At 40.5% G+C, this 27,971-nt stretch overlaps 1 protein-coding gene across 1 annotated transcript; it reads right to left on the bottom strand.

The window, feature by feature from the left end:
• Positions 1 to 560: 560 nt before the first annotated feature.
• Positions 561 to 27,703, bottom strand: tnnc1a (troponin C type 1a (slow)). The gene is made up of 8 exons (XM_022203378.2): positions 27,429 to 27,703; positions 27,258 to 27,307; positions 4,398 to 6,888; positions 3,048 to 3,078; positions 2,720 to 2,866; positions 2,045 to 2,159; positions 1,396 to 1,532; positions 561 to 1,224 (listed from the first exon to the last, which is right to left on the bottom strand). Exons 3-8 carry the CDS (start codon positions 4,419 to 4,421, stop codon positions 1,193 to 1,195), a joined length of 486 nt encoding a protein of 161 aa, XP_022059070.1. The 5' UTR covers positions 4,422 to 6,888; positions 27,258 to 27,307; positions 27,429 to 27,703; the 3' UTR covers positions 561 to 1,192.
• Positions 27,704 to 27,971: the final 268 nt, after the last annotated feature.

Here is a 27,971-nt window from a genome sequence, read left to right as displayed (position 1 = left end):
TGTAGCTGAAGAGCATTCTTTATAAGGACAAAGGCATCTGATTGTCAACTGGTGTCGGTCAATCCAGATCCCCTAACATGGGCACTAACATGATTAGACATAAATAGCTCCTGTCTCAATAGACTGTGTAACTAGATACTTACACGGCAACCATGTGAATAGTTTGCATACCACAGACAAGAGCCACTACAAAATACAAATTACACAGATATATGAAAATTTACAGTGGACAGCTTAGTTTAACACAAAAATGTGTCTTGTTTTGACAGTAAGGCTGTGCTTCAGGCCTCCTAATGCAGCTTGTTGAAGACGCAAATATGTGATCAGCCTGTAAAATCTGAAGACCAGTGAGACAAAATAGGAATTAAACTGTAAAATATTAGTTTGTTCCTCAATGTAAGTCTTGTGACTTTGTATTACACACTACAAAAACTAGTAGACAGTATCTGCAGGATTTATGAAGCCAAACGCTTCTCAATAATATCATTTATGCCTTTAAAGGGAACATTATGAGAAAACTGAGTGTTCAGAAAGAATGAGAAATTGAGAAAACAGAACTGTCAAATGCATCTTGTTTATTACATGAGCGCACATTCCAAACAGACCTTTCATGTAGAAACATGCAGACGTTCCAGGGACATGAGGGGAATAAAAAGCCCTGAGGGTACTTACAGAAATGTATACAATGTGTACATCATAATATGGATCACTACAGACTGGCTTCAATAATATAATTAGTCTAACAGAGCTTGGTGTAAAACTATGTTGATCATGGAGTTGTTCAACTGTGTGCACACATACATTTTCTGCCCAGGTAAACAATATCTCTCAGTAAGAAGATCTGTAAACTGGCTGTGGCACTTCAGAGGTACGATTTAACCAGAAACAAACACCATGTTGACTTTAAAAAGCAGCCAAAAGGGGAATACTGCTCGGCCTCTGTAGAAAATACAAGTCATTTTTGATAGATTTACACAAATTCAATCTACATGGACACCAAAAGTTGTCACAAGCTGTATTTACAACAATGCAAGAGGTGATAGAAAAATACAGAAACATTCAGATACAGCATTTGACTAAATCTTGCAAAGTCGTCCCATTGTTTCTTTCAGTGGCTTCCAGTTTTCCACAGATGACCGTGGAGTCACAGAGAAATAGAAAAATAACACTCTGGATCTTGTCTTATTCAGGATTACTCCACTCCTTTCATGAACTCCAAGAATTCTGCAAAATTAAGGAAGTCACAGTTGAGCTTCAGACAAACTGCTATGGAACTGTAAAATGTCTTTATTGAGCAAATATCTTATTTTAGCATGTATCTCTGATGAATTAATAATGAGTGAAGATCATACAGTGCTTTGCCTTGTCATGTTTTAAACAGTTTACACTCCTCACCATCGTAGTCAATTTTGCCGTCGTTATTCTTGTCCCCGTCTTTCATCAGTTCCTCGATGTCATCCTCAGTAATTGCCTCTCCTGTAGATTCCAGCATCATCTTCAGCTCTTCCAGGTCGATGTAACCGTCTGCATTTCTGCACAATTGAAAGGGTAAAATATATTATCTGTACCTAACAAACCTAAATTAAGCTTTACAGGTGGCTGCGGTGGAGGCATGTGACTGATCATATGCAGAATTTAAGCGTCTGGGAGCCATCACTTTGAGAAAGTCTGGCAAATTTGTTCTTTGATACTCAGATGAGGTGTCTGGCTTACACGGAGTGGGTGTTTCAAATATTCTGAGCTGTCAAAAAGGATTATAGAGCAAACTACATGCTGTACTCCGCGGAGCGACTTGGCATTTTGTCAGTACGCATAATTGCACAGGGGGAGCAGACTTTTCTGGAATAAAGAGCAATTTGCTTCTTTACCTGTGGTGATTTTCAGATGATAGAAGCCTCTTTGTATAGATATTTTGTCAAGTCTGCCAGTAGGTTTACATGTCTAATGTGTTAAGATTGTGCCAGATTTACTGCTCTTAGTGTATTTATTCTTAAAAGTGGGATCATGGGCCAAAGCAGTAACAGGATTTCAACATGACACTCACTTGTCAAACATCCGAAACAGCTCTGCCAGCTCTTCCTCTGACTTTCCTTTGCTGTCATCCTTCATGCATCTCACCATCATGACCAAGAACTCATCGAAGTCTACCGTGCCACTCCCTGCACACACACAATGCACTTCATTACATTTTTAAATTGGAATTTTGTGTGATTTAACCACCAGAACTCCTCGGTAAAGGCACAGGCTTCAACAAAAATCTATCCTGCAGATCTACCTAACACAAACACAGCGTTGGAATCTGCGATTTTGCTCATTTATATGTCAGACAGTACAGATCAGGCCTTTACATGTCCCCATTTAAAGTTTCGGTTAGTTACCCACAATGTGACAGCATGACATACACTGTACACTGAGACTTTATCAAACAAATCAGAAGGTTTTTTTTTTGTAATGTTTCATCATTACATCAAACAGGAAATTCGAGATGACTTGTGCATCATCTGATACACATTCCCTTTAATTCAGCTTGACACATCTTGTTGTATTTAAGATCCCTGACTAGCATTTGACATTAAGTTCAGAGGGTTTGAACAACGCTTGTCTGCACAACATGATTGTACAATGACGGACTTGCCCGCTGATCCGTGGGAACGGAGAGGTCAACGACAACCAATCATTTGGTTTCTCTCACTGCAGTGAGCTAGTGTGTTTGATTTACCGTCTTCGTCCACCTCGTCAATCATCTCCTGCAGCTCCTCCGGTGTGGGGTTCTGACCCAGCATCCTCATCACCTTCCCCAGCTCCTTGGTGCTGATGCAGCCGTCCTCTGCGTCTTGGACGAAGATGTCAAAGGCGGCCTTGAACTCTGCAACACCCCCAGCAGCACACAAACAGACAAGCCATTTGGTGTTGGACGAGGTGAGATTTTTTTCCTTGCAGCATCACCTAAAGTTATATCTGATAACACGTTTTAAAATGGCATTGACGGCAAAGTTACATGTGATCACTCTGAGAGAACGGTAATGTGAACTGAGCGGCTTACGCACCATTTTTCTGTTCATCTGTCAGCTGTTCAACCTGTAAAAAGCGGAAAGTTTAAAAGATAAACACCGAGTTAGCAAAACTTAAGTATAACACCGCCATGCAAAGTTTCATACTGTGACATTCTCAACCATAAAGTATGGATTTAGTTACATTTACCGAAGCTCAAAAAGTCAGTGTTCAAACACATTTAATTAATCAGCTTTGCAGTTCTGGAATTCTGATAAAATCAGTCTCTGGGCTAGATTATCTCTGTCTGTTTTGATAACTTTAGCGCCAACAAAGGTGTCCCGCACACTGGGCCACCCCTGACAAAACACAGAACCTATATATCATATGTGAGAACCGGTAAGAGGAGGAGTTAAAAATAAACAGACAGGAGGATCAGGAACCACAGATAAAGGACACAATACACAGCGCTTTAAATTAGCATAGCTGTGGATCTGGCCCAACAATGGAGCAGTAATCCTGGAAAAGCTACCACGAATGAGAGAGGGAGACAGCTGCTTATGTAAGAGTTATTGTCTGTCGTCCACTATAAATTAAACACACACACGTGCATGCATATAGACGCCCTCGTATACGCACTCCTCTGGTGATGATATATGAAAAACTCAGTCTAAACAAACACATGTAATATACATTCCTGTGTGTTTTAACTGTCTCAGTTGCACTGCTCTTTGGGGATGTGAGTGGACTGGACAGCCGGCCTGACTATCCGGGCTGAGGTGGACAGATAGCCGCACAGCTCTCAGGATCACAGATAATGCTGGAATTCAGCCGTGGGCGGGGGGTTTATCTAAACCTGAAGCTTTTTTTTTTCTGGCACCAGAGATCCGTGGACACAGAAGCATCTGAGCAACTGGCCAAAATTAGCCAAGTGGAGTGGGACTGTTCCATTTGAAGTCATGAATGAAGCGGGGACGTGTCCTGTCAGTGACCTCATGAGTGGCTCCTATCAGCTCTGATAGGGCCGAAGTGGGAGAAAGTAGAGAGTCGTATATGGTGTTAAGGCTCTTTCGACATCAACTGGTGATGGAGGCGATGAGCTGTGCAAGTAACATCCACAGTCAACTATTCAAGTAATGTCAGATGAAGAAACTGATGAGAGGCGTTTGTTTCAAACAAATAAAAATGCCAGAGCTTTCAATATCATAGCCACTTAGATAGAACAGAGTAAAAATGACAGACACTGATAATATATAATATAAGGGATTGTGGTTTGTGATCTCTATCAGCATCACTCTCATGCCAGATTAGTTCTCACAGAGTTCTGGTGAACATCCAACAAACCAAATCACTTCATAAGAGGAAGCCAACTGCACATTTCATTTATGAGTTGTGAGAGGACATACCGCTGCCTTGTAGATGTCGTTCATGTTGGAGGCTCGTCTGCTGCCTGTCCTGACAGTGTCCTGGCACAACGGAAGAAGGTACTGTCCAGCTCAGAGCAGGACTCCGGCCTCATCCTGGGAGGGTTTTATAGCTGGAGTCTGGCACTGTCTGGTCCCTCCCTGGGCGAAGCAGCCTCCCTCTGTTTGTGCCTCATTGTACGTCCGTGAATGTGTGTCTGTGTATGTGTGTCATTTGGCCAATCTGTCACAATCACCGGGCTCAGATAAAAATGCGGCAGCTCTTAGGGGGCACACTTTGGAATGGAATGAAGTGAGGGGGGCACGCATGGCGAAGTCTAATCTCCAGGGACGGGGGCTGTGGAGACACTCAACATTCCTGCAGACCTGGACCAGAGACACAGAGGGCCCAGGAGGTGGTGTGTCTGGGAGTGCCGCTGGGGTGGGGGGGGGACAGCGGAGGTAAGAGTGTGGAGGCCAGGATGGAACAAATGCAGTCTACAGTCAGCAGAATGTGAAGATGGGTAACAATGAAGTCAGAGCAAACAAAGGTGTGGACAGGTGTGCCACTTTAATTCATGGAAGATATTTTAATTTGTCATAGTAGGAGAGCACGAGTGACAGTTAGGACATTAATTAGAATTCCATTCATCTCTGATTTACAGTCAGACAACGCCAGGATCCTGACACCTAAATTGAATGCAGCTATTTTGAATGTTTAGTTACACCTGTGTTCTACTGCTATACACAGGCGTTTCTCGCCCATTTTTGGGGGTGCTCAAGCACCCCTAAATTGAATCCCAGCACCTGTAAAATTTGAAAAATTAAAAAATAATAAATTTTTTTTTGTATTGCATGTCCTTTTTTTTAACAAACCAGAAAAGTGTAAAAATCACACAGTACTTGGTTGATACGTAATGTTTTATCAACAAAAATACAGCATCCCCCCCTATCTTGCCTAAAAATGTTTTGATCCAGCCCAACTTTCCCAACTCGGACTCACTCTGAGCCTTTACCTGCAGAGCTAAGCGCTGCCTCCCACAGAAGCTAATGTGCAGTAGTAGTGTAAGTACCTGGTTTAAAATAGGATATGTGGCACAATTCTTAACTTCTACCACTCAATACCAACACTTTGTTATCAGTACAAGTCCTCATGTTTGCTGCATTTAATCATAGGTTACTGTTTATGTTGTTAGGTAGGAGTTAGCTGACGTTTTTCTAGCTAGCAAACGTTACAGGTGGTCAGTGTCTGTTTGAATTGGACTGAGAGAAGTTAGTTGTTGTGTCAGTGCATGTGTTAATATTAAAGCCAAGGTGCTACTGACTAGCTAACTGACTGGATGCCCATTAACATTATAACTCCTATTGTGTGTGTGTGTGTGTGCAGACAGACAGCCTCATCATGGACATAAGATTGTTTTTTCGAAAAAAGAGTCAAGTTCAGGTAAGAGTGTAAGATCAAATGGTCTATCTATCAAAAGTAATGTTTTAAGTTGGATCAATGTTTATATGTTTGGTTATTTGCCTTTAGGTTGACAGTACAAAGAGAGAGAGTGGACGTTATTTATTCATATTCTTATTGGTATTTGTTCATATTTATGTAATTTTTCATCTAGTTGATTACAATCTATTTGTGTATGATTGTCAGTCCAAAGACGGAGAGATGAAAAAGGGGAAGTAGAGGAGAGAGTGCAAGGTCAGGAAGAGCCAGGTAAGAAAACAAACAGAGAATAGTGGCACGCAAAACAGCACCTGTTAAACTGACAAAGAAAGATAATTCCATTCACAATAGAATTTTACATATATGTCATGGAAGTTATGTGTTCTCCTCACATTAAATGCTTTCCAGAAGCACACTTAACAGATATCAGTGGACTTCATTCTAAACAGGATGTCTTCATTACATTTTCCTAAATATCTATATGCTTTACTATTTGTTTAATTTCACTATATGACACTATACAAGGAGGAGGAGAACAGGGAGAGACTCTGGGAGATGAGAGAGAGCAGACCAGGGAAAGAGATGCTGTGCATCGCATTTCAAATAAAAGTAAAAAAATAAGTCCAAGGTCCATTTTTGGTGTTTTTGGTACTCAGTATAGGGGGCTGGTTTACTCCACAAACATACATGCTGTTTGAGTGTATGTTGAGGAGCTTCTGTATCTAAATGAGTCGTCTTTTCCCAGAAATTAGGGTTACGATATGTTTTTTTTAAGATACCAGTGCATTCCTCCTTTGCTGTGACTCAGCTTTTAAATAACCTTTATCAGATTGGATGGTTTAGTTACAGACTTTTTAAAAAACTGTTATGCTTTTCTTCAACAATTGTGGGAATGAAATGGCGTTAAAATGTACAAAACAGTGAAATTTATCTTGCCTGGCTGGGCACCTCTGGGTGCTCATCACCCCTAAACCTCTGATCCTAGAATCACCCCTGCTGCCATAACATGTCTGCTGTACGTGCTGACAACCAGGAACATTCTCATGCTTTTATCTGTGGAGAGAGACACAAAAAGAAGCAAAATTAAAAGTTCCATTCACCCAAATTACAAAAAAATCTCTCCTCTAGAGGTTTTGAGGTTTCTGTCTCCATTCCAGTACTATTACTAGGAGTCAGGATGACATTAAAAAGCTTCAGTAACAGCATTTCTTAGCACGTACAGTGTCCTTGTTTCTCTGGATATTCCCCAGGCGTCACTGACTCAACTGGAACTTTCCTTTCTGAAGAAAACATCCCCATGAAATTGTTGACAGTGTGGTGTGTGGATTATCTAGTGAAACAAAAACGGTGTGTCTGGAAAGATATGTTGCTGTTACATAGTTTTATATGGAATATATACAGTCAATAAAATACAGTTTACCTCCATTATGTAAAGTGCAGAATGGAGAAATCAGCCATGTCAAAACTACAGATGATAAAATCAAACATGTTTAGGTTCAGTGAAAAAAGGAGAATTTGGGTGAATCTGTTGCCTCGACATACTTAACAACATGAAACAACCTGCATTTATTAGGTAGAATATGGAGGAACATTTGGCCCAAATTAAAAACATATGTGTGCATGTTTATGTTCAATTACATTTACAGAAACTAGCATATCTGAATGTCTGTCTGAGGAGAAAAGACTTTGTTTACTATGGGATTTAAGTCCACTTCCTGTGTTGTCACTCATTGCATGATGATACTTTTTTAGATCATTTTTGTATTCTACAATACATAATATAGAATATTTTGCATTATAATTTCTGATGAATTATTCAGGATGAATGTCTATAAAAACCTTTTGTGTGGCTGATTTTATTCTGGGGAGCAGGAGGATGCTCATATCTGAGAAACTGTGAGGGCAACAGTAATGTTTTTGATGGTGTCTTCAAAGCCCATATGTGCTGTGTAAATGTGCATGGACTAGCTGACGGCTGATTTCAAATGAGAGCTTTTATGTGTAGCTCAGATTTAGGCAGCAGAGGGTGCTGTACACTACACATCCACTAAATTAAATTGTTGCACAAGGCAGCCTCCGGATATCCAATTTATCAATAGTGGGGTAGGTGAGAAATCTGGGTCAAACAAACCAAACACTTGCAGACACATTTAAATTGAATTGCACACAGCACAAGGCTTTGCTGCTTTTTTCCCATGTTCCTTTGAAACAAGGCCATCTCAATCACTTCACTGTGTGATTCACACACACGTTCGCACACGTGCGCTCACAAAAAAGCTCCCTCACACACACACACACACACACACACACACACACACACACACACACACACACACACACACACACAGACGCACACAGAGCACACTGTGGCAGCCATTCTAAGTGACGAGTGATCATGCTGGTTTATAATGGGATGCTAATGGGGACTGGCACAGCTTACAAGCATCATACAGCCACTCAGAGGGAGAGAGAGAGGAAGCTCACACTGAACAACATACATGTCCTACTCTCACACAGGTCTCCTGACAAAAAAAAGCTCACGAGTGCATGTCAGTCACATGCACAAGTTCTGCGCGTTCATGGAGAAATGACTCATGGTGAGGTGGGGAGGTGCGGGGGGTTGAGGGGGGAGCAAGAGGCAAAAAATGATTTTGTGTGTGTGTGTTTTTGCAGCCATTTGTCAAAATTTCAGAATCAAGACACACTGCGCTGCGTTGCACGTTGCCGCTGGAATTCGGAACAGAAATGAATCGTCATCAATGGCATCGACTCAATCAGCTGAAACCCAAAGCATGCTGATGAGTCTACATGGTCAGGCAGACAGCTTCATTTGGAAAGCTGAGTGCAGTCTGGTTGGTGCCAAGAGTGATGAGCAGCTCTGCAGGGGGCACTACATTCTAATGTAAAGCTTTCTTGAGCGCGCACACACGCATGCCCACACACACCCGCAGTCGAACCAAAGACTGGCACACACATCAAAGAAAGCATATGGAGTGCTGTTTCATTGGAGCTCTACACCAATTTCCACTTACAGAGGAAGGCTGACGAAAGAGCCAGCCATCTCCTCCACACAGCGCAATCAGACAGCGCATCTCAAATCCACAATTCACCGCACACCGCTTTTTGAGGGGTTGCCATAGAAACTCTGCTGGGTAGTAGCGGGCAGAAAATGAGAGGAGATGAGCGGGGCTATTTCCCCCTCCACCTCCCTCTCTGTCTCCCTGCCACCACATTTTGTCCTCAGAGTGACTGTATTATTTTCTGTTCTTTGCCTTCTATTTGCATACGTGCACACGTCAAAATTGCACATGCATGTGGGATGTCACTATTGGGGTTAACAATTGTCATTCGGCACCAAAATCATTCATGCAAATTAACTAAATCCAAACAATTTAGGGCTCAGAATGAATACCGGAATGCAATGCTTTCAATTCATTTATACTTTGATTTAACCTGGTTGTGTGGCATGTTTTGAAGTTTTACAGGCATGCACATTGTGCTTGTCATCCTCCCTATCATAATAACAATTATCTGACTGACTTGTTGTTTGACAGGCTGAATTTCCATCAAAATGTTTGCCTGCAGAAAACATTATAGATTCCAAAGGTATGACGTGAAACAGACAGGTCTGAATCAGCTGGACTCTAAGCATAAACGTGAAGATCTACGACTATATCCATCAGACATCATCCCAGTTTAAATACTCGTGATATAATGATTGGGTTGATGTGCAGCTGAGCTTGAAGCATAGGTCCTATGCTCTCTCTTCCTCCTCCCCTCTGTGTCCTCACCTCCTTGATTGCCAAGAGGAGGAGAGGAGCCGAGCCTGTCAGCCTCTCATTCTTTCTTTATTCCGTCCTCCCTCCCTCTCTCCATCCATTTCTCTCCCTCTGCCTCCTTTCATTGATGACCAACCTGTCAGCAGCTCCTTTCGTGGCAGGCTGTGAATGTGCTCCATGTGACTGAATGATACAGAGTCTTTCTTTTTTTCCCCCCACTATAAAAGCATCTCTGTCCGTCCAGCGAGTGTGTTTCAGCAGAGAAGCCTATTTTCTCATCAGTGACAACGGCTAACCCAAATTGAGGGATTTGTCTTTGGAGATGGAGGGAGAGGGAAGTCTTCACTTTGCTTCACTGCGCTCAGTGGTTCCTTTCTGGAACTCTTTTGCGGTGATGCACTTGGTGTTCCGCAGTGTTCTTTACATCAGAGCTCTAATGAGCCAGTGGCCATATTAGCTCCAGCGCAGAAAGAGCCACGCACTAACTTTGTGCCAGGGGCCAGCGTTTTCCAGTCCACTGGACCACCAAGTTGCCTACCACCCTTTCTACCCCCCTCGCCTAACCCCCTTCCCAACCTCCATAATAGTGTTCGAGACACCCAGGAAAGATTTCCTGTCAGATATATGGCAGATGAAAGTTCCCTTCAAGCAAAAGAGAAGAAAATGCGTTTGTGCTATGTGGCAGCAAAGGGAGCGGTCAAGGTTTTGTCTCTGAGATTAATCATCGAATGAGCTTTTCACTATTGAAGCTGAAGAAATAAATAGCAGATTTGTCAAGCGAAACATGAACAATAACAGTTTTTGTCCCCCTTGTTTGGTTCTGTCTGGCTAACTAACCATCTATGTCTACAATAATTTACAAAATGATGCTAAAAAAAAATATTATTCCACACATATGAGGTGACATTTTAAAGTGCTAAAACCCATCTGCATATGAGTGTCTATGGTGTTGTTACTGTCAAAATAAGAATGTGTGCTGTTTTAGTGTCCAATGCAGATGACATTCAGGCAGCTTTGTGTATGATGGCAAAATAATAGGAGCACTTTTCAGTAGAATGCAGCATCGTACATGACCCCATCATGACCCCAATGATATACATAAAGTAGAGACATCACCTTTTAGAAAGTGTCAGCAAACACTGAAAGTTGTGTAGCCATTATATTGGTTGGAATTAGACTGCACTGGTGTCCCTGATAAACATGCAAAATAAGGAAAACCTCCACTGTCCACAGACACGAGTGAGGACACAGAATGTGCACTTCACCAATGTCTTTATTTGATTTTAGATATTTTAGTGTGACTGTGCACTACACAAAACTTTTGCTGCGAGCTATTAGAAACCTCGACAGTAAATCATAATTAAATTAAACAGAATTTTAAATGTTCTGAATTGGTGATTGGTGTTGACCGCTTTTCATGCAACACTACACCTCCCAATTATGTCACATCGGATTTGTGTTGTTGTTTTATAACAGCGTTAACTTCTCTGTCGTCTAACTGACCCGAAATATAAGCAACCTTACTATGTAGGACAGTGTTACAGGACATTATCCTACATAGTAAGGCATTCCCATTTGTTTGACAATGCATAGCTTATATAGCATAATAATATCAAGTGTTTTCTTGCTGAGGGTAAAAGCCCTGCATTTTTGGCAAGTTTTGTATTTTGAGACCTTCATCATGTCAACTTTTAATAAGGTTAAAAGAGAAAAAAGTCAAAACTGATGGAAGATTTCTTTTGCAAGCATTGTTATTGAAGTTTGTGGACACCAAACAGCAGCAAAATAAAGTTAGTGTCAGCAAAACACAAGGGTAAAAGTTGTGAAACGAGTACTATTACCGCATTCGGCTCATTATATTCTTCAGCCAGTCTAAGTGTAGCAAACGAGCTGCCTGTTTTTGCGAGGGGAAAAAAAATCTTCCTGCATGCACACACAAGTATTTCACATTTGTCAGTGTCGCTGCCTTCTCCTCTTCGCCTCAAATAGCTGCTCTCTGAAATGGAATTCAAGGGCCCTCGGGGTTTCTGACAATGTTTCAGACATTCCTAAGTAAAATGAACAGCAGTAGAACTTCAGTTGTTATCACTCTACTTTTAGATTGCCACTTGCAAAAGTTGAAGGACCACATTTCTGCACCGAAATTCTGGAGAATGATGATATAAAAAATATATAACTTATCCAACTGTGTTGTACACTAAATACCATAAATGTATATTGTAAATGGTAATTTATCTTTAAACACAGTGAATATAAAATAATAATCAAAATACATCATAATATTTTATAGCACATCCCACAATTTAGAGGATAGTTTCATTAAATGAATAAGGTTTCTAGTTTTAATTGATACTTAAAGGCAACATGTAACAATTAAGCATCTTAGAATAGCATTTATGTAAATACTGGATAATTATAAAGTGACACTATTGGAAATAAAACTGAGGTTTGGAAACTTTGATCTTATGGCTTATTGTGTAATGAGAGATTAAAAAGGGGAGAACTGCCACATATCGTACAACAGCCTGCATACCTTTATAATAATGCACACAGTAGTTGCGCTCAATAAATATTTTTGCGGTATAAAGTGGAGCTCGATGTAACCCACACTACAAGTATTTATTTCCATTGTCTTCTATTATATGGTATGATTTAGCATAAGCACCTAGAAAGACATGTTTTTATATATTTCACCCTTGCAGGCAAGTACATCCAGAACCATAGCAGCTCATGCATCTTTGTCAGTTGTACTATCAAGGACACTTCTGTTGTCATCTGAGGAGGTAAAACTTGATAAATTAATATGACATCAAAATATAAGTGGATTAAACATGGCTAGCCTTCAATGTTTAAAGAGGAAGCTTGTATTTTAGCATCCGTCAAATCATTGTTTCAAAAAAATGGTTTCTCCTTTTTCCCTCTATAAACACACAGCAACAATAAGGTTAGCACAAAAGTGTCCTAAACTTCAGTTTTGTTACTCAGTACTATGTACTTTAGCTGCCTAAATAAAGTTTTAAAAAATATTTATGGTATAATTTATTATTCAGGTTCTGAAATGTCCAGGTGTTGCTTGCTTTTGTCACAAAAACGTGTTTTTTCCCTCCAACGTGGCCACATTTAATTATCGAACCAGTCAGTATTTTCCTGGTGTCTGGTTCAGAAAACAAAATGTGTGTCTATGCACGGCAGTACAACCTTCACACTATCTAGTAATTTGCTTGACAAAAATCTATGCATTTTTTGGAGGAATTCATTACAATTTTTGATGTTTCTACTAAAAAGATGAAGATAACCAATGCAATGTATTATATCCAAGCATTAACAATGTTGTTATTGGTTCTCAGCAGAGCTCAACCAATATATTAACATTGGGTTGTAACAGGTACATGATATGAAATTTTTTCCCCAAAACCATAACAACACAACCAGAAATAGATGCCTGGTGTAATATAGAAAAGATATCATCAGATAGTTTGTTCAATAGAGTGGCCCTGACCCATTGGTTACAACATTCTCAGCACTATCTGCAGCACATGTAGCAGAGTACACATCACAATGGAGCAGTTGATGGTGTGGAGTAAGGCTTTGTTTCCATATTAAGCTGCTGACTAGTTAGTGGAATGCATCATTTACCTTTTGGAAATTTTAACTTTCTAAAAATTGGATTCAGCATCGGCTTCAAAAGTCAGTATTGGTCAAGCTCTAGTTTTTATCTGTGTTGTTTCTCTGACCTATCCTCTTGCACAACCATGAAACTAGCGTTTCTGTTTTATTTTTAGTGAACTTTCACGAAATTTAAATCAGATTTCAGGAAACATTATATTTGGCACTGCACTTGGCAGAAAAGTTTCTGTTGGCATACAACCAAATACCTGCAAAGCTAATGCGAGTCCCATCAGCCTGCAAAAGCTACTGACACTGCTAACATGCAAAACTGATATGCAGGTCGCGGTTGACATTAAACCTTGTAAAAGCCAGCGGATTATCAGTGTGAACATGTTAGAGTCCTAACATTAGCATCCAGCTTGAAGTGCAGCTTTAGACTCTTCCTGTCACTTCCCTGTTGTCAGAATGATCACGCCCACTTTTGGCTGAAGACAAGCGCTGTGAAAGTGCCAACAACAACTTGGAATAACTAGAAACACGCATTTTGCATGTAAAACAATAAAGACTAAAGACAGTCCGTGTCTTCAGGACAGCTGCAGAGAGAATAAAAAGCTAAACTATGGGGCCAATAAGTGTGGCTCTACGATAAGCACTTCCTAATAAGTAAGGTAATGAGGTCCTAGTTAACAGTTTTATTGTCACAATAACCCCAAATGGACGTTACAGAAGAAAGCAAATCCGTCAATTTTATTTTGACTTGCAGATATTTGGTCACTCAGCAAATCATGTTGTCTATTTATTGGTTTTACACTCTCTGATACTTAAATTTTGAGCAACTAACATGCACAACTGCAGACTAGTTCACTTTTGATTTTCAGTAAAGAATTGTCAGACTGTGAGATCAGCTTAAAGAGACATTTACATGCCTCTTTTTCCCAATATTGCCTCATCTGAGACAAGGTTGAGGCAAAGGAATTGACACAGAAGACCTTCATGTTATCTATACAAGGGCAATCAATAGGTAACAACGGAATCAATCAAAACCCCGACTTCTTCTTGTTTCAGTGAAATCTCACAAATGCAACAGAAAATGTGTCTTCTGATTTCAACCTTCGAGGACTCCAGATTTGTCTTGTGCCAGCTGTGGGTCCAGCAGTACAGCTTTATTTGTTGTACACTTCATGGAACTGTCTGGGGATGAATGCCCTCCAGAGGCTCATTCATAAGATAAATTGGCCTTAAATTCATTCCTCCTGCAGACAGTCTGCATCTCACTCTCTACCCTCCTACTTTTTCAGTGCGCACAAACCGCCACAAACACACACTAGCATGCACGCTCGCCCCCTCGTGCCCTCGTGTTCCTCAGTGTTATTTGGGGTTGTGGTGAGCTTGGGCTAAAAGATGGGGGGGGGGGAAATCACCTATGCATCTGTCATCCGCATCACTAAAGTCCAGCCTTAGGCCTACTAGGCTTCAGTGAAGTGTGCTGTGATTTGACAAGGCCAGTGACAAGAGGCACTGTAAATATCCGGCTGTCATGTGACTCACTTCATGGCCTCAAGGAACCAACAAAAGGTCAATGTTTCCTGATGCCATTGCCAACAACTAAATTAAGTGACTTCATCTCTTGCTCATGCATTTGTCCCATTTTAGGAGATGGATATGTTGGAGGTGCTGCATGATTCTTCATTTTCTGCAGCACGTATACGCAGACATATCCACGCTGCTTTGTTGCCACGTCGAGATGTGTGCAGATATACGTACAACAACTCACACGCTGTCAGACGTGTAACGCACAATCACAACCTCTGGGTTTGTGATCACGCATGTCAGCGACGGCAGTATATTAGCACATCTGCACAGCTTCTCTCAGCAGGCTAATTGTGATCCATGCTCTTTATTCCAGCGCAGTACAAAAGGTTAAACAGCATTATTCAGCTACTTCACTGGTTAACATGCAAGACAGAAAATCTGCTTGAAATCAAAAGGGCAGCTTTTCATGCAACTGCAGCTTCTGCTCTGAGTGTGTCCTAAAATGGCTTTGGGGGCGTGTATTTATTCAGCATACTTTAATGTTTCCAGCTATGCGCATTTCTGCTCTAATGCAGAACATAAAAATATGTCGTGCACGGGGAAAAAAAATCTTGTTAAGCGAAATAAGTTGCAATTTAACAAGTAAGGATACACAGATCCTGAAGGATGCTTAAAAATAGATTAGGAACAGGCAAAAATAAGCTAATCTGTTGGAAGGGAAGGCAAAGCCGGGGAAAGGAGATGCAACTAGTGGGTATTTTAAAGCAAAAAACTAAATAGATACTGACAAATGTCCAAACATCCTGAAACTCTTTAAAGCCCCCAGTGGAAAAGCCACTAATGGAATATCTGCCCGTGTGCTAAAACACTCATCATGCTGATTAATTGGGCAACTTTAAATGCATTTTCCAGTCTGTGGCTGGTGTCTCTGAATAAAATGCGATTTACTTTGCACAGTTTACTGTGCCACGGGGAAACATCGGAGGTCATGGAGGAAATAAGTTAGACAGAAGTATCAGCCAAAGCACACGAGTAAAGGCTTACAAGTTGTGGGTCTCCCTGTGTGGAGGCTGAGAGGAGATGAATCTAACAAGTTTGGATTTGTGTTCAGAGTTTATAGCACTCTATTATGTGGAATTGACAAATAAGGACAGTCTGCATCTGTGGTGAGAGACAGATAGTACACCAATATCGAACACAAAAAAGACACTTAGCCTTTTAGCGCAGAGTCACCACTTCATTATGTAAACTCTTTGACAGGACTTGCAGTGAGACAACAGCAGCTTACTCCCGAGGATATTTTCTTTCAAATTTTATTCATTATTTAGTTATATTTGTTGTCCTTTATTGGACTCATGCAAATCTTAACATGCAATTTTTATCAAGCACACTTAAAGATCCAAAGAAATCCACTTGTTCTCTGCAAAAGGCCCTTATTCTCACACTAAACACACACACACAAACTTACAGTGCTCACATGCAGTGACCTTTTCTCTGTATTTTTTTCTGATTTGTTTTGTCAAAATGTTACGATATCAGCTTCAACATGCACCGACCAGCAAGCCACTGCTCTCCATATGGGAAGAAGTATGACGGATATATTTAAATATTGAATGCATAATGAGTAATTCTCCATTTTACTTTTAATTTAATGCCGAATGATCCTACTGGGTGCAGGGACCCAAGAGGCCTGGATCCCTAGAGGGAGAGCCTCGTCTAAGAAGTGACTGTCATTAAGATTTTTAGTTTGAGACAAAGTGCCCAGTGTACAGTAGGGATATCGATTTTAGCTGTGAATATTCTCACCTGTACTGCAGCCTGTATTTGTGGTGATAAATGCTATTGTGGATCTGCTGTGACAGGAAACTTTGGAAGTTATTTAAAGAAAATGCTGTACTTCAGGTGTTTGTTTTTTTTAAAGTATGCAGTTATTCAGGTTCACTCCTTCTAGCCATGAAAGTTTATAGAGACATTAATTATCCCCAAAGGACGGATCCTATTCATCGAGGACCTCCAGCAGTATGATAATTTTCTTTTTTACTGATAATTATTGGAGGATTTTGTGAAACTGGATTGAAATTTGGTACAGACACTCAAGGTGCCAGGAGGTGGACACAAGGTTTTCCGTTGTGGTTTTGAGTGAAATGTTTCACTTACTACTGGATGGATTGTGATAACATTTGGAATAAGTATTTGTACCTCTTCTGGATAGATCCTCCTCCTCAGTACTTTGGTTTACCACAAAATCCCCAATGAACAAATGGTATTCCATCATCCTCAGTGATAATTTGTGCTCATTGTTCATTAGAAAATGTTAGCATGCAGAACATTATACCTGCTTAGTATCAGCAGAAGAGCATCATCACTGTGAACATGATGCTCTGAGGAGAGTAGCATTTAGCTCAAAGCTCCAAAGCATATCCAAGCACAGTCTCTATTAATTTAATGCCCATACAGGCTGTCACCCAGACCCATGCACAATACATACCGCCATTATCCAGCAAAATGCACACAGCCCATTGTACAGCGCACAATGTGACAGAATGTCAAGCACACCAATGCACAAGACCTGCAGCACATGCATAGATTATCATTACCCAACAGGCTGCACACTGCCCTTTGTAAAACACACAACGCTGGGTCATTCCATCTCAAATCATAAAATCTTTAGACCAACTTCTGCTCGACCATCTCTGATTTTTCTGAAATTTCACAGCTTCAAATATTGGATATTTATGAAGAGATCTGTGAAATTTGAACTTCATTTATAAAATACTTTTTTTTTAAAAACTGCCCAAGGACCCATTTTCAGGAGGGAATGTAGCACATTGAAATTTGAGAATGTTTGAACAACATTTTCTCACAAATTATTTAAGGTAAAAGCCCTACATTTTTAATGTTATTTCTCGATTATAGATGAGTAGAATACGGGGAGAAATTAAAGATGTCATGTCATGAAAAGTCTTATCTGTGAACAGTATTAAAAACTACAAATTCAAAATGCAGAAGTCAGCTACTTACAGATACGTATAGAGCACTTATAATGTAAAAAATCATTTCACAAATGGAAAAAAGCTTATTTTCTATTATAACTCAATAAGCTGGTATACACCACAATACAGAAATATTGCTCAGTAGCTTAATCCAAATGTAACAGAGCTGTGGAGTTTTGATGGATTCAGGATCAATTACATAATGAGAAATAGGAGTGAAAATTTCAGGCTTTCATTTTTCATAGTTCTTGAGATATTGTCATCCAAACAATCGTCAAATTTCAATGTGTGAAAAAGCACGCAGAAAGAGGGCTAACTTACAAGCGCTTATTTTGGAAAGTGCTTGAAATGTCAATCTAAAATTTTACATTTAAATAGGCAGAGTTGTTTAAAGTACATGATGCAACTTATACTGTAATATTTACTGTAGGAGAAAGCACAGGAGTCACTTCTATATCAAATAACACTAAATACCAAAACAAATGCAGTGTTTCAAGATGTTTTCGATTTTCCAGAAAACAATAAGAATTCTTTACAGCCCAAGAAAGAATTTGTCTTAAAAACCCGTAATACTGACGTTGCTGTAGTTGTCCGGACACGAGTTCACATGTGCTTTTCTCTTCAGAGACAGAATCAACACAACATCTGTGTGAACAAACAAACACACCCTCATGAATGTTAAAATAGTGCTGATTGTTGCACTGCTAGATGTGAATTTGAAAGAACAAATGACTTATGAATCATTTATTAAAGGCCTCATTTATTTATTTCATAGTTCACCACTTGTCGATGTGCAACGCAAATGACAATACTTTGAAATGGAAATGATAAATGAACAGATCAGATATTTCTTTACATTTTTCTGCTTGGTTTTGTGACAAATGAACGTCACTGGAGACGCATCCTATTTGCAGTTGGTTTATGATGATCAGATGATGTGGATCAAGCAAAAAAAAAGAAACGTGGCACTTTTAGGAAACCTGTCTGTAAGTAATTGCAATTAAGTAAACTGCTTTGATTTACCTCACAGCTTATGGTTTGTTCTAGAATTAGATGTGCATTGATGGAGGGTTGAAACACAATAATTACTTGATCATTGTAAAGCAGTTTTCCAGTAAAACTTCCATTCACATTAGAAAACTTGCACTCCAATGCAAAAACTCCCAGCTTTGTGTAAGTGCCAGCTGAATCCCTAAGGCTATTTCTGAGTGTTAGTTAGACAAAATGAGCAATTTAAAGATTCACTTGTAATACCCTGTAACAGTTTGTAGTTACACATGGTTAAATACAACAAACTTTGATTAAATTGCTTCATATAGAGATCTGAAACACAAACATCAATAAGGGGAAACGAGCACATGGATGTACAAGCAGCAATTAAATAAAAACAAGAATGTGGTCAGATAAAAATTAAGAGGCTCAGGAAAAGAGGTGGGATTTAAACTCTTCAAAACATCAGTGCACAGCCACCTTTGGTTTCTAAGGTTTTTAATCAGCAGATTCATGGGATCTGGAGGTGAAAAAGGAGTCAAGCAGTTCAGAAATGTAATCTGGTACCAGTCCATGTCATGCTTTACAACCGAAGGATCTCAAAGTCAAAACATGAATGAATAAATAATAATGCAACTGTGAGTAGGTGCCTGTAAAAGCTGCAACCATTATAAGTGAAAAAGCATCTAATTAAACAGCATGCAATGTTGCATCAGGTTGAGCTTTAGGATGAAATTCACCCAGGCAGGTACTTCACATCCGGGCCACGCTTTTGGCATTTTACTGAAACGATGTAAGATGACAGCAGCACGCAAGACACATGTATGTGAGATGAGGCCGATTTCCTGCTTTAATCTCAGAAGCCTCAAACTTGGGGTATCTGAAAATGTCAGCAGCAGAGCCGTCATTGTGTTTACCTGGAGCCTCTGCTCTCCTGCTGACTCCAGCTTATCTCAGGCCATCAGTGTTGACCAGGCTGATGGTGCAACTGATTAGAACCATCTTTTCCCTCTAATTAGCAATTACCGAAGCCCTCCTCTGAGATGTTGAGGGGGTTGAAGAAGTGGTTTGGGATGGATTAAAGCTGACGTCAATGGCAAATGCAAATGTGCTTCTCCCAGCTTTATGTAAAAGCTCTGAATTGGGAGCTTAGCAGAGAAATTTTGTCCACATGCTCTAACCCATTCTTGTCAGTGCTGGAAGGATTGCGTGGTCTCACTGATGGGTTGGACGACCAGCTCCCTCAGCTTTGAAGCTGATAAACCTTTTAAAACCATGACAAATATTCTCCTGCAATTTTGCCAGAGGAAAGGCAAAGAAATGAAATAGGTAGCAGGCACAAGGAATATGAAAATTTGCTCCAGCCACCTCAAACTCCCCACCGTGCCGCCAAGTTTTTCTCTTAAAGGCTGAAGTGCTTACTCTTGCACAGCGCTGAGCTTACAGCGGCTGTCTCCTCCAGAGCCATTTTTTTCCCCCTCTCCCAGATTTTAAAACACATTAACCTGCGATACTCCTCCATCAGTACGGCAGCCAATAATGTCACAGCGTGGAGACCTGTGGCTGCAGCGGAACACTGATCAGCGTTTTGCTGCACAACCTCCATGTCAGTGGCGGACATGGCTGCATGGCACAAGTTAGGCAGCAAGGGTGAGACATCCAGTCAGTTTCCATAGTGATGTGGTTGAATGGAGGGGATTAGCTGGGGCAGTGTGGTGAGAAAGGATTGCGGGCTTCTGTCAAAGCTTCCATTTAAAGAGTTCCATGTCGTGGCTCCTTCCTATTTGGATATGCTGATGATGGACCTTTCACTTCCCTTCACTCCCCACACTTTCCCTCATGCAGACATGTTTTCTGTGCACTGAAACCACTGTCTCCTTTTCTGTGCAGGTTTGTCAGGTGTAAAATATTTCATGAGCCAGTTGTGCAGGCTAACACATGACCTCTGTACATGATCTGCATACCTGAAGCAAAATCTTTTGAAATAGCGCTGCATGGGGTTTTGAATTATCAAAGATGTTTTGAGACAATAACCCAGAGCAGAACCAGATATTTACAGTTAGCGCTGGACGCGTTAGCGCGTTGCATGATACTGTTTTTCAACTTTCAGTCTCTACCACCACTTACTGTTTTCTTAATGCACATTTAAAGCCTTTCACATTATACTGCAAGGATTGGTTTAAACATGAAAGTTTTGCCAGTTTATAGTAGACTGTAATTTTAAGAATCTAATCCTGATCTACAGCTACTCATTATGACAATTTAGTTAAGTGAGTAAATTCAGTCATGGTGCATGTTTTCTCGAAAAAAAATAACCGTAATATAATAATGAATCAACTTTCCCTCAAAAAGATAAGTCTGATTATTGGATTCATAATTCATTCGTAATCAAATCGCTTTAATCCTATAATTTTTTTCCTCCATCTATTACTCCGCAACTCTGTTTGTGATGATATAATGAGACTAGACAGCATTACCAAGCAAAGAATTATGGGAGCTGATATGCAACTCTTAACTGCAGAGAGAGAATACAACAACAAGATGAAGCCAGAGACAATTAGAGCTCAATTCTTGCTTTTACCCGACATGTTTTCAGCAGTTTGTTTGAGGCAGAGGTTCAAAAAGTGTTTCATTGATCTGAATTGTCTGTGAACTCAAGTATGCAGATGTAAAGCAATTCAAACTGAAGCCGAAGAGCTTTAAGTGCACTTTTTTAGTGATCATTTTTCAGGTTTGGCAAAAAAAAGAGGCAATTGTTCTCTCAGAAGTATAAATACGGTACATGGTAACCAGCATAACCTGAGCTTCTGTTGCTGAAAAGCCTTTTTTTCTTTTAAAGAAATGCATTTTAAACTTGAGTCCTAAAAGATAGAAAGAAACAAAGAAAGTAGCATCATACAAAAATGCTTGGAGTGCTCAGGTTCTGTGTCAAAGCTGAACTTGGACTCATAGATACAAGTTTGTCTTTGTAAAAATTCTGAGGTTTCAAACATATTAAATACACCTTTACTGTACAAAAACATTCAGCATGCACATCGATCCATGTTTGAAGTATTAAACGTCAGGAACTACTGAAAGTATTTTTATGGAGCTGTTTAAGGGTAAATTAGGGAAACTGCAGGAAGTCTTACATCATAAATTTGTATCCAATTAAGGCCTCTCCTGAGAGTAAGGGCTAAGGTTGGGCAACAAGACACACAGCCAATTATTTTAATAAGAGTGATGTCCTTCCTTTCATCTTTTATTTAAATGCCAGAAATGATCACATTCAGCTCAACTGTGCACAGCAGTCTGCAGTGCAAGTTATATATATTGATGATGTGTAAACAATATGATTTTTTTTTCTTTAAAAACCACCCTCAGTTTGGTCTTTTATTGAATTACTTAAAACCACAAAGACTGAAGTGCAACTACACTCTACAGTAAACAAAGGTTCATGACGACAAAAATTCATTAAGACGTTAAAAAGGCGCAGAAACTAAGAAATGCTAAAAAATGTACAAGATGAATGTAAACGTTCTAAAAACAGAGACGAGCGTATTTACAGTTCAGTCCTGCAGGAAAGTCAGAGAACCACGGCGTCAAAGTGAAACCGTGCTTCTTCCCTTTTCATAGAGTTCGTAGAAACTAAAAACAGCTGGAGCTACACGCCAGAACGCTCCGCTAGCGCTTAGGAAAGAAAAAGGATCATCAAAGGGAAGGAAGAGGAAGCTGAGGATCGTCCAGACAGGTAGAACCATACAGTCCTAGTACAGGCTTTGAGGACGACGGAAAGACCTGGAGGTTCTAGTCCAGGACCACGAGGTCGACTATAGACCTGGAGGTTCTAGTCCAGGACCACGAGGTCGACTATAGACCTGGAGGTTCAGCCCGATCTCACGAGGATTCGTGAAACTGTCACGTAAGTTTTAGTTTCGGTTTCGTGCGCACCAACACGATTTCGTCATGTTTTTCGTGCCGCTCACCACGAAATGCGCACCAATGTATTTTAAACGGCGGACTTTTCGTGCCACTCAGAACGTATTTCAAAAGAATGTGTATATTATATTTTTAATGTAAAACCGTGGCGAATCCAACGCTATATTTTGCATGACATCGTCCCTAAACATAACCCTAACCATAACCTAACCATAACCTAACCATAACCTAACCATAAGCCGGTGGTACACTTACCAATTTGCATAGGAATTTCAAGAATGTCCGGCGGCCGGCGGCCGCAAACGCGATCACACAAGCAGTATACGCCGATGGACAGCTTAGATCGTCATGAATCCGCCGGTATAAACCACTTTCAGATGTGATTACCACAGCGAAAAACATTTCGTGGTGAGCGGCACGAAAAACATGACGAAATCGTGTTGGTGCGCACGAAACCGAAACTAAAACTTACGTGACAGTTTCACGAATCCCCGTGAGACCGGGTTGGGAGGTTCTGGTCCAGGATCACGAGGTCAGCTAAAGAGCTAGAGGTTTTGGTCCAGGATCATGAGGTCGGCTAAAGGCCTCACGGTTCTGGTCCAGGATCACGAGGTCGGCTAAAGGCCTCACGGTTCTGGTCCAGGATCACGAGGTCGGCTATAGACCTGGAGGTTCTGGTCCAGGATCACGAGGTCGGCTAAAGACCTGGAGGTTCTAGTCCAGGATCAGAGGTGGTGGTCTGTCTGCTGGACTCTGGTCTGCAGCTCCACCACCACCCTCCTCATCATGCCTCCCAGCTGGTCGTGGATCTGGACCAGTTGCTGGGCCAAGCAGTGCCCCAGTGAACAATATGATTAAATAATTACTATGAACATGTTACAGGATATATTTTGATGGGAAACTATATACATATTTATATATTAATGTTTCTGTGTACACTATAAACATTTTATACATATTTCAGTTTCTTTTTTCTTTAAATATCTTTTTTTTGTAGATGTGTAATATTCCCAAGAAAATGTATGCTGAATTTGTGTTTGCATACATATAAACATTATAAAGCTACACAATGACAAAGCATCATCTGTGTGTTTCAACACATATTTTGTCATCAGTTGTAGCAGTTCTTGTAATTGTATTAGATTGTTTGCTCATTTTACGATTCAGTCACAACAGATTGTGTCGGCAAATTTGTTTTTCTGGAACCACCATGTCCAATTTTCCAGGCAACCTTTGTGATATCTGTGATATTGTTTTTAACAGCCATTTAAGCTGTTCTTGCTAGAATATAACCCAACGCATGGTTCTTGGAGAATTCATTTCAAAGGTTCTTCTAATCTGTAACATGCATTTGTAAGATGGCATATATTCCTGTGTAGACGTAGATGTGCTTTTTAACTCTCAGAAGCCTAATCTGCACCATTAATGGACTTTTTGTAGAAGTTAATTAACCATTTTCAGTGATGGAAGCACAGCAATCCCAGTAGAGAGCCCTATAAGGAGGGAGAGACGGAGACCGATTATGCTGTTGCCTAGCAACACATGTACAAAATTTGAAGCGATTTAGTGCCCCCATACTGGTTATCATGGAGGTCATATGTTTACTAAATCCACACCGTGTGCTGGCTGTCACACAGGGCTGTCAACAGATCAGCACGGGTACCTGTCTCCGTCCTGCTCCGTGCACAGTGACGGTTTGATGCCAAACATGTTAAACCTACAACTCGGCTGAACGTCTTTTAAATCATGGCTGTCTAATTCCATGGATTTGTGGGAACAGCATTTTCCTTTGAATGAGTGGCAAATGCAACATCCGAATCCCAAAAGAGGGAAAAAGATAGTCTTCTTTTTTTCCCCCTTTTTTTCTCTCTTTTTTTTTTTTTTTTTACAGCTTCGGGATTTAAACTTCTTTGCATAGTTGATCCCTTCGGGAAGGTAAAATCAGAGAAAACACCAAGGAGGGAGAAGCAGAAAGCTCCCCAAATTTTTGACAGATGCTTTACTGAATGTTCCTGAAATATCATTAGCCAGCCCACCTCACTGATTCTTACATCCCACAATACTTCACTATGCATGTAAATAATCTGGCAAAAGCTGTTGGTTATCAAAAAAAAAAGTCCTCTCAGCTTGTTTTGCCTGTTTGTAAATCGTGTGCTTCTGAGTGTGTGTGAGTGAAAGAGAACAGGAGGCATACAAAGAGAGAGAGAGCGGAAGAGAGATGTAGGAAAGGAGAAAGAAAGAGGCGAGACAGAGCTGCTGAGGCACTCACTTCACAGCAATTTAGGTCATGCTAAACAAACGCTATACTAAAGAAGGATAGACAAATAAGAGCATCTAGCCTTGAAGTGATTTCAGCGTCTTTCGAGGCTGCACACGGCGGACATCACAATGTAGGGGCTCATAACATGAGAAGCTACAGCACGCATGCATATGGATGTCTCTCTGCGCAGCGTGTGCAGGTGTGAGGTAAATTTCATCAATCATCCCCCCTTGGAGGGAAGACCAAATTATATTAATGCTCTACACAGAAATACTGAGTGAGCGGTTATTCAGTTATGCTTCTCTTCCCCCCAGTGAAATACATGTGTGCCAATCCCTCTGTCATCAAGACACAAGTAGCACTGCAGCTGCATTGTACTTATACACGCCGTCAGAGCTCACAAGTCGAGAAATACACGCACGGCAGCAATCAGGGTAACAGGCTGATGAAAACACAGAGCAGACAGCAACAGAAAAGAGGCAGCACATCCAGGCTGCTGACAGTATGACTCTTTGTGGGATTACCTCATAAGACATGTTTATATATTAAATACCCTGTAGACTTGCTGTCAAAACAAAAGGTTGTGCAGATATTTTGTGCTGTTTTTGTTTATATTTATATATTTGAGTTGCATTTTGATGCTGTTGTTTGAATGCAACAATAAGCAGATGTATCCTTAAAGCATCATTTTCTTCCACTTTATCACGTCGTTTGACATTATTACTTTCTTGTTGCTCTCTAGATAGTTGGGATAAATCCACATCACAAAGAATAGTGATAGAACTAGTTTATTTTCTCCTTTTTGTCTGAATTTATCTTACCGTCCTTATTAGCTACCAAAGAAAACCCCACTGTAGGTGAAATCTTAATTCTCTCTGTAGGTTGACTCGTGTGTTTACAATGAAAATAAAAACGGGATGTGTACACAATTCCAGCAGAAGGAGAAAAACAGCCCAGCGACAATATGAATAAAATATGTGAATTGCTTATGATTAGCATACTAATGACTAATCATCATGCTAATCAGTTCATTTTGTGGCCTCAAATTGCAGAGTGGTGTTGAAAAATATGAGTTCACGAAGACGCATTCGGAAAAACTGAGAAAACGCTGCGAGAATCGCACACTGAGATTAGCAAGCAGTTAAAACAACCATTTCAAAGTATTGACATCAAGGGAGAAAATGGAGGCGCTGAATGCGTCGAGACACTTTTGGGAAAACTTTAGGGGAAATTTTGAAATGATTGATTCAATTTTCAAATGTAAAGACCCAAATCAGAAACATTTGAGTTATATTTGGCGTAATATTTTATGTTTAATTGACATTTTGGTGATTATTTCCATTTTATTAATAGCATTCAGTTCCAGCTATAGATTATTTTTAAAGGGGATTTCCTTTTAACACATAGTTTGATAATAACGCAATAATTCAGGCTGGATTTGGAGTTGATACAGTGCAGATTTCTAACACATAAACCATAGACACTTAAATATAGATGAAAAATAGCCAACAGGGAATATTCACTGCTAAATGAACTGCACCTTGGCTGCATCCTCCTGCAAATACCTCCTTGGCTTTAAGATGATTTTACAGCCACTGGGCCTCAGCCTCAGTCACATGCTCTGAAAGCCATTACAAGAAAGGACAAGTAATTCCAGCCTAATGGAGCAACCGCAAGGAGTCAAACACGGGCTTCCGACTGAAAATTAAGAGACTGGCGAAAAAGGGCAGTGAGCTGAATCAAAGCAAAGCTGCGGGGTGAGGAGGTCAGCTGGCTGGGAGTGCATGTCACCAGCCTATTGGACATGCCTGTGTGCTCCATCAGCAGGTGTATAAATATGTGTCATGTTTCACACTGCATGTCCGCAGGGACAGGCAGCCCAGATGGGATTTTAAATGCTGCATTTCATGTGGTATCATTTAGTAGGTTAGTTCACCCCTCATTGGTTTGCCATCTGGTGCCCTCTCAGCCCGTGATAGGAAACATTCACGCTGGAAGTCTCCTGATCTGTCTGCCAGAGCATTTCCAGCAGTTTTTTTTTTACACCACAGTCTGCATGCACTCCAACCCAGTCACATTAGAAATATTAAAAAAAAGAAAAAAAAGTGCATTTCCTGATTTTTTTTTTCTACCAGCCAACACGTGCAGCAGACTTTGACAACAAACTACAAGCATGGAGGCAAACTACAAAGCCTTCAAGTTAGTAAAAACAAAGACAAGTGGAAGCCAACATGACATCACTGTTCAGCAAAGAAAAAAAGGCTGAGCTCAAGAGAAAACTTGCACTAAATATTCAAGTAAATCAAACAAGTGGGTCTATTTATGCTGGGAGACACTTACCTCTTCTTCTTGAAGGTGTTTGTTCTCGTCCTCTACTTTGCTGATGGTTTCTTTAGGGACAAAAAAAACAAAAGAAAAATAAAAAATCCACGGCTGGATCCACTCCTTGCTGATTTGCTGCACATGTTATTATTTCCCTCCCCTCCACACCGGTGTGTTTTGTTGTCCTACCTTTCTTTTCTTTTCTTTTTCTTTCTTTTTTTTTGGAAATTGCGAGCTTATATTCCACGACTTTATTCTTCTCATATCGTCCCCTCATGTGGAAGACGTCGGGCTTTGGACGATTACAGGCAGGAGTTAGACAACCAGCCAGTGTTCCCTCCCTTTATTGACGGACTCCCTTTATCACAATTTGCCAGATTTGCAGACAGCTGCTGACTGGCCTCACCTTCCAGATACACGCGTTTGGACCCAGATAATGCTGCTTACATTACCCCCCCTCCATATGTTTCCATTTTGCACCTCGATCATACATTTTATTACGGGGGGGGGGGGGGGGGGGGTGTCTGGAGGAGGGGTGGGCTTGTGTTTTTTTTGTTTTTTTTTCGTGTGTGTGTGAGGAGGGGGGTCACATTTTGCACTGCAGGGCGCAGAAATCCGATTTTATAACAGCAATAATGGCAATAATTTAAAAAAAGAAACCACTCCGTATTTTGCGTGAAATGAACATTTTTGTGCGTAAAATTGGCCAATATTTACCACCTTGAAGTGGGA

The sequence above is a fragment of the Acanthochromis polyacanthus genome, chromosome 6 (genome assembly GCF_021347895.1).
Source record: "Acanthochromis polyacanthus isolate Apoly-LR-REF ecotype Palm Island chromosome 6, KAUST_Apoly_ChrSc, whole genome shotgun sequence".
Taxonomy (NCBI): domain Eukaryota; kingdom Metazoa; phylum Chordata; class Actinopteri; family Pomacentridae; genus Acanthochromis; species Acanthochromis polyacanthus.
Note: the sequence above shows the minus strand (reverse complement) of the source record. Positions and strands in the feature narration are given on the sequence as shown.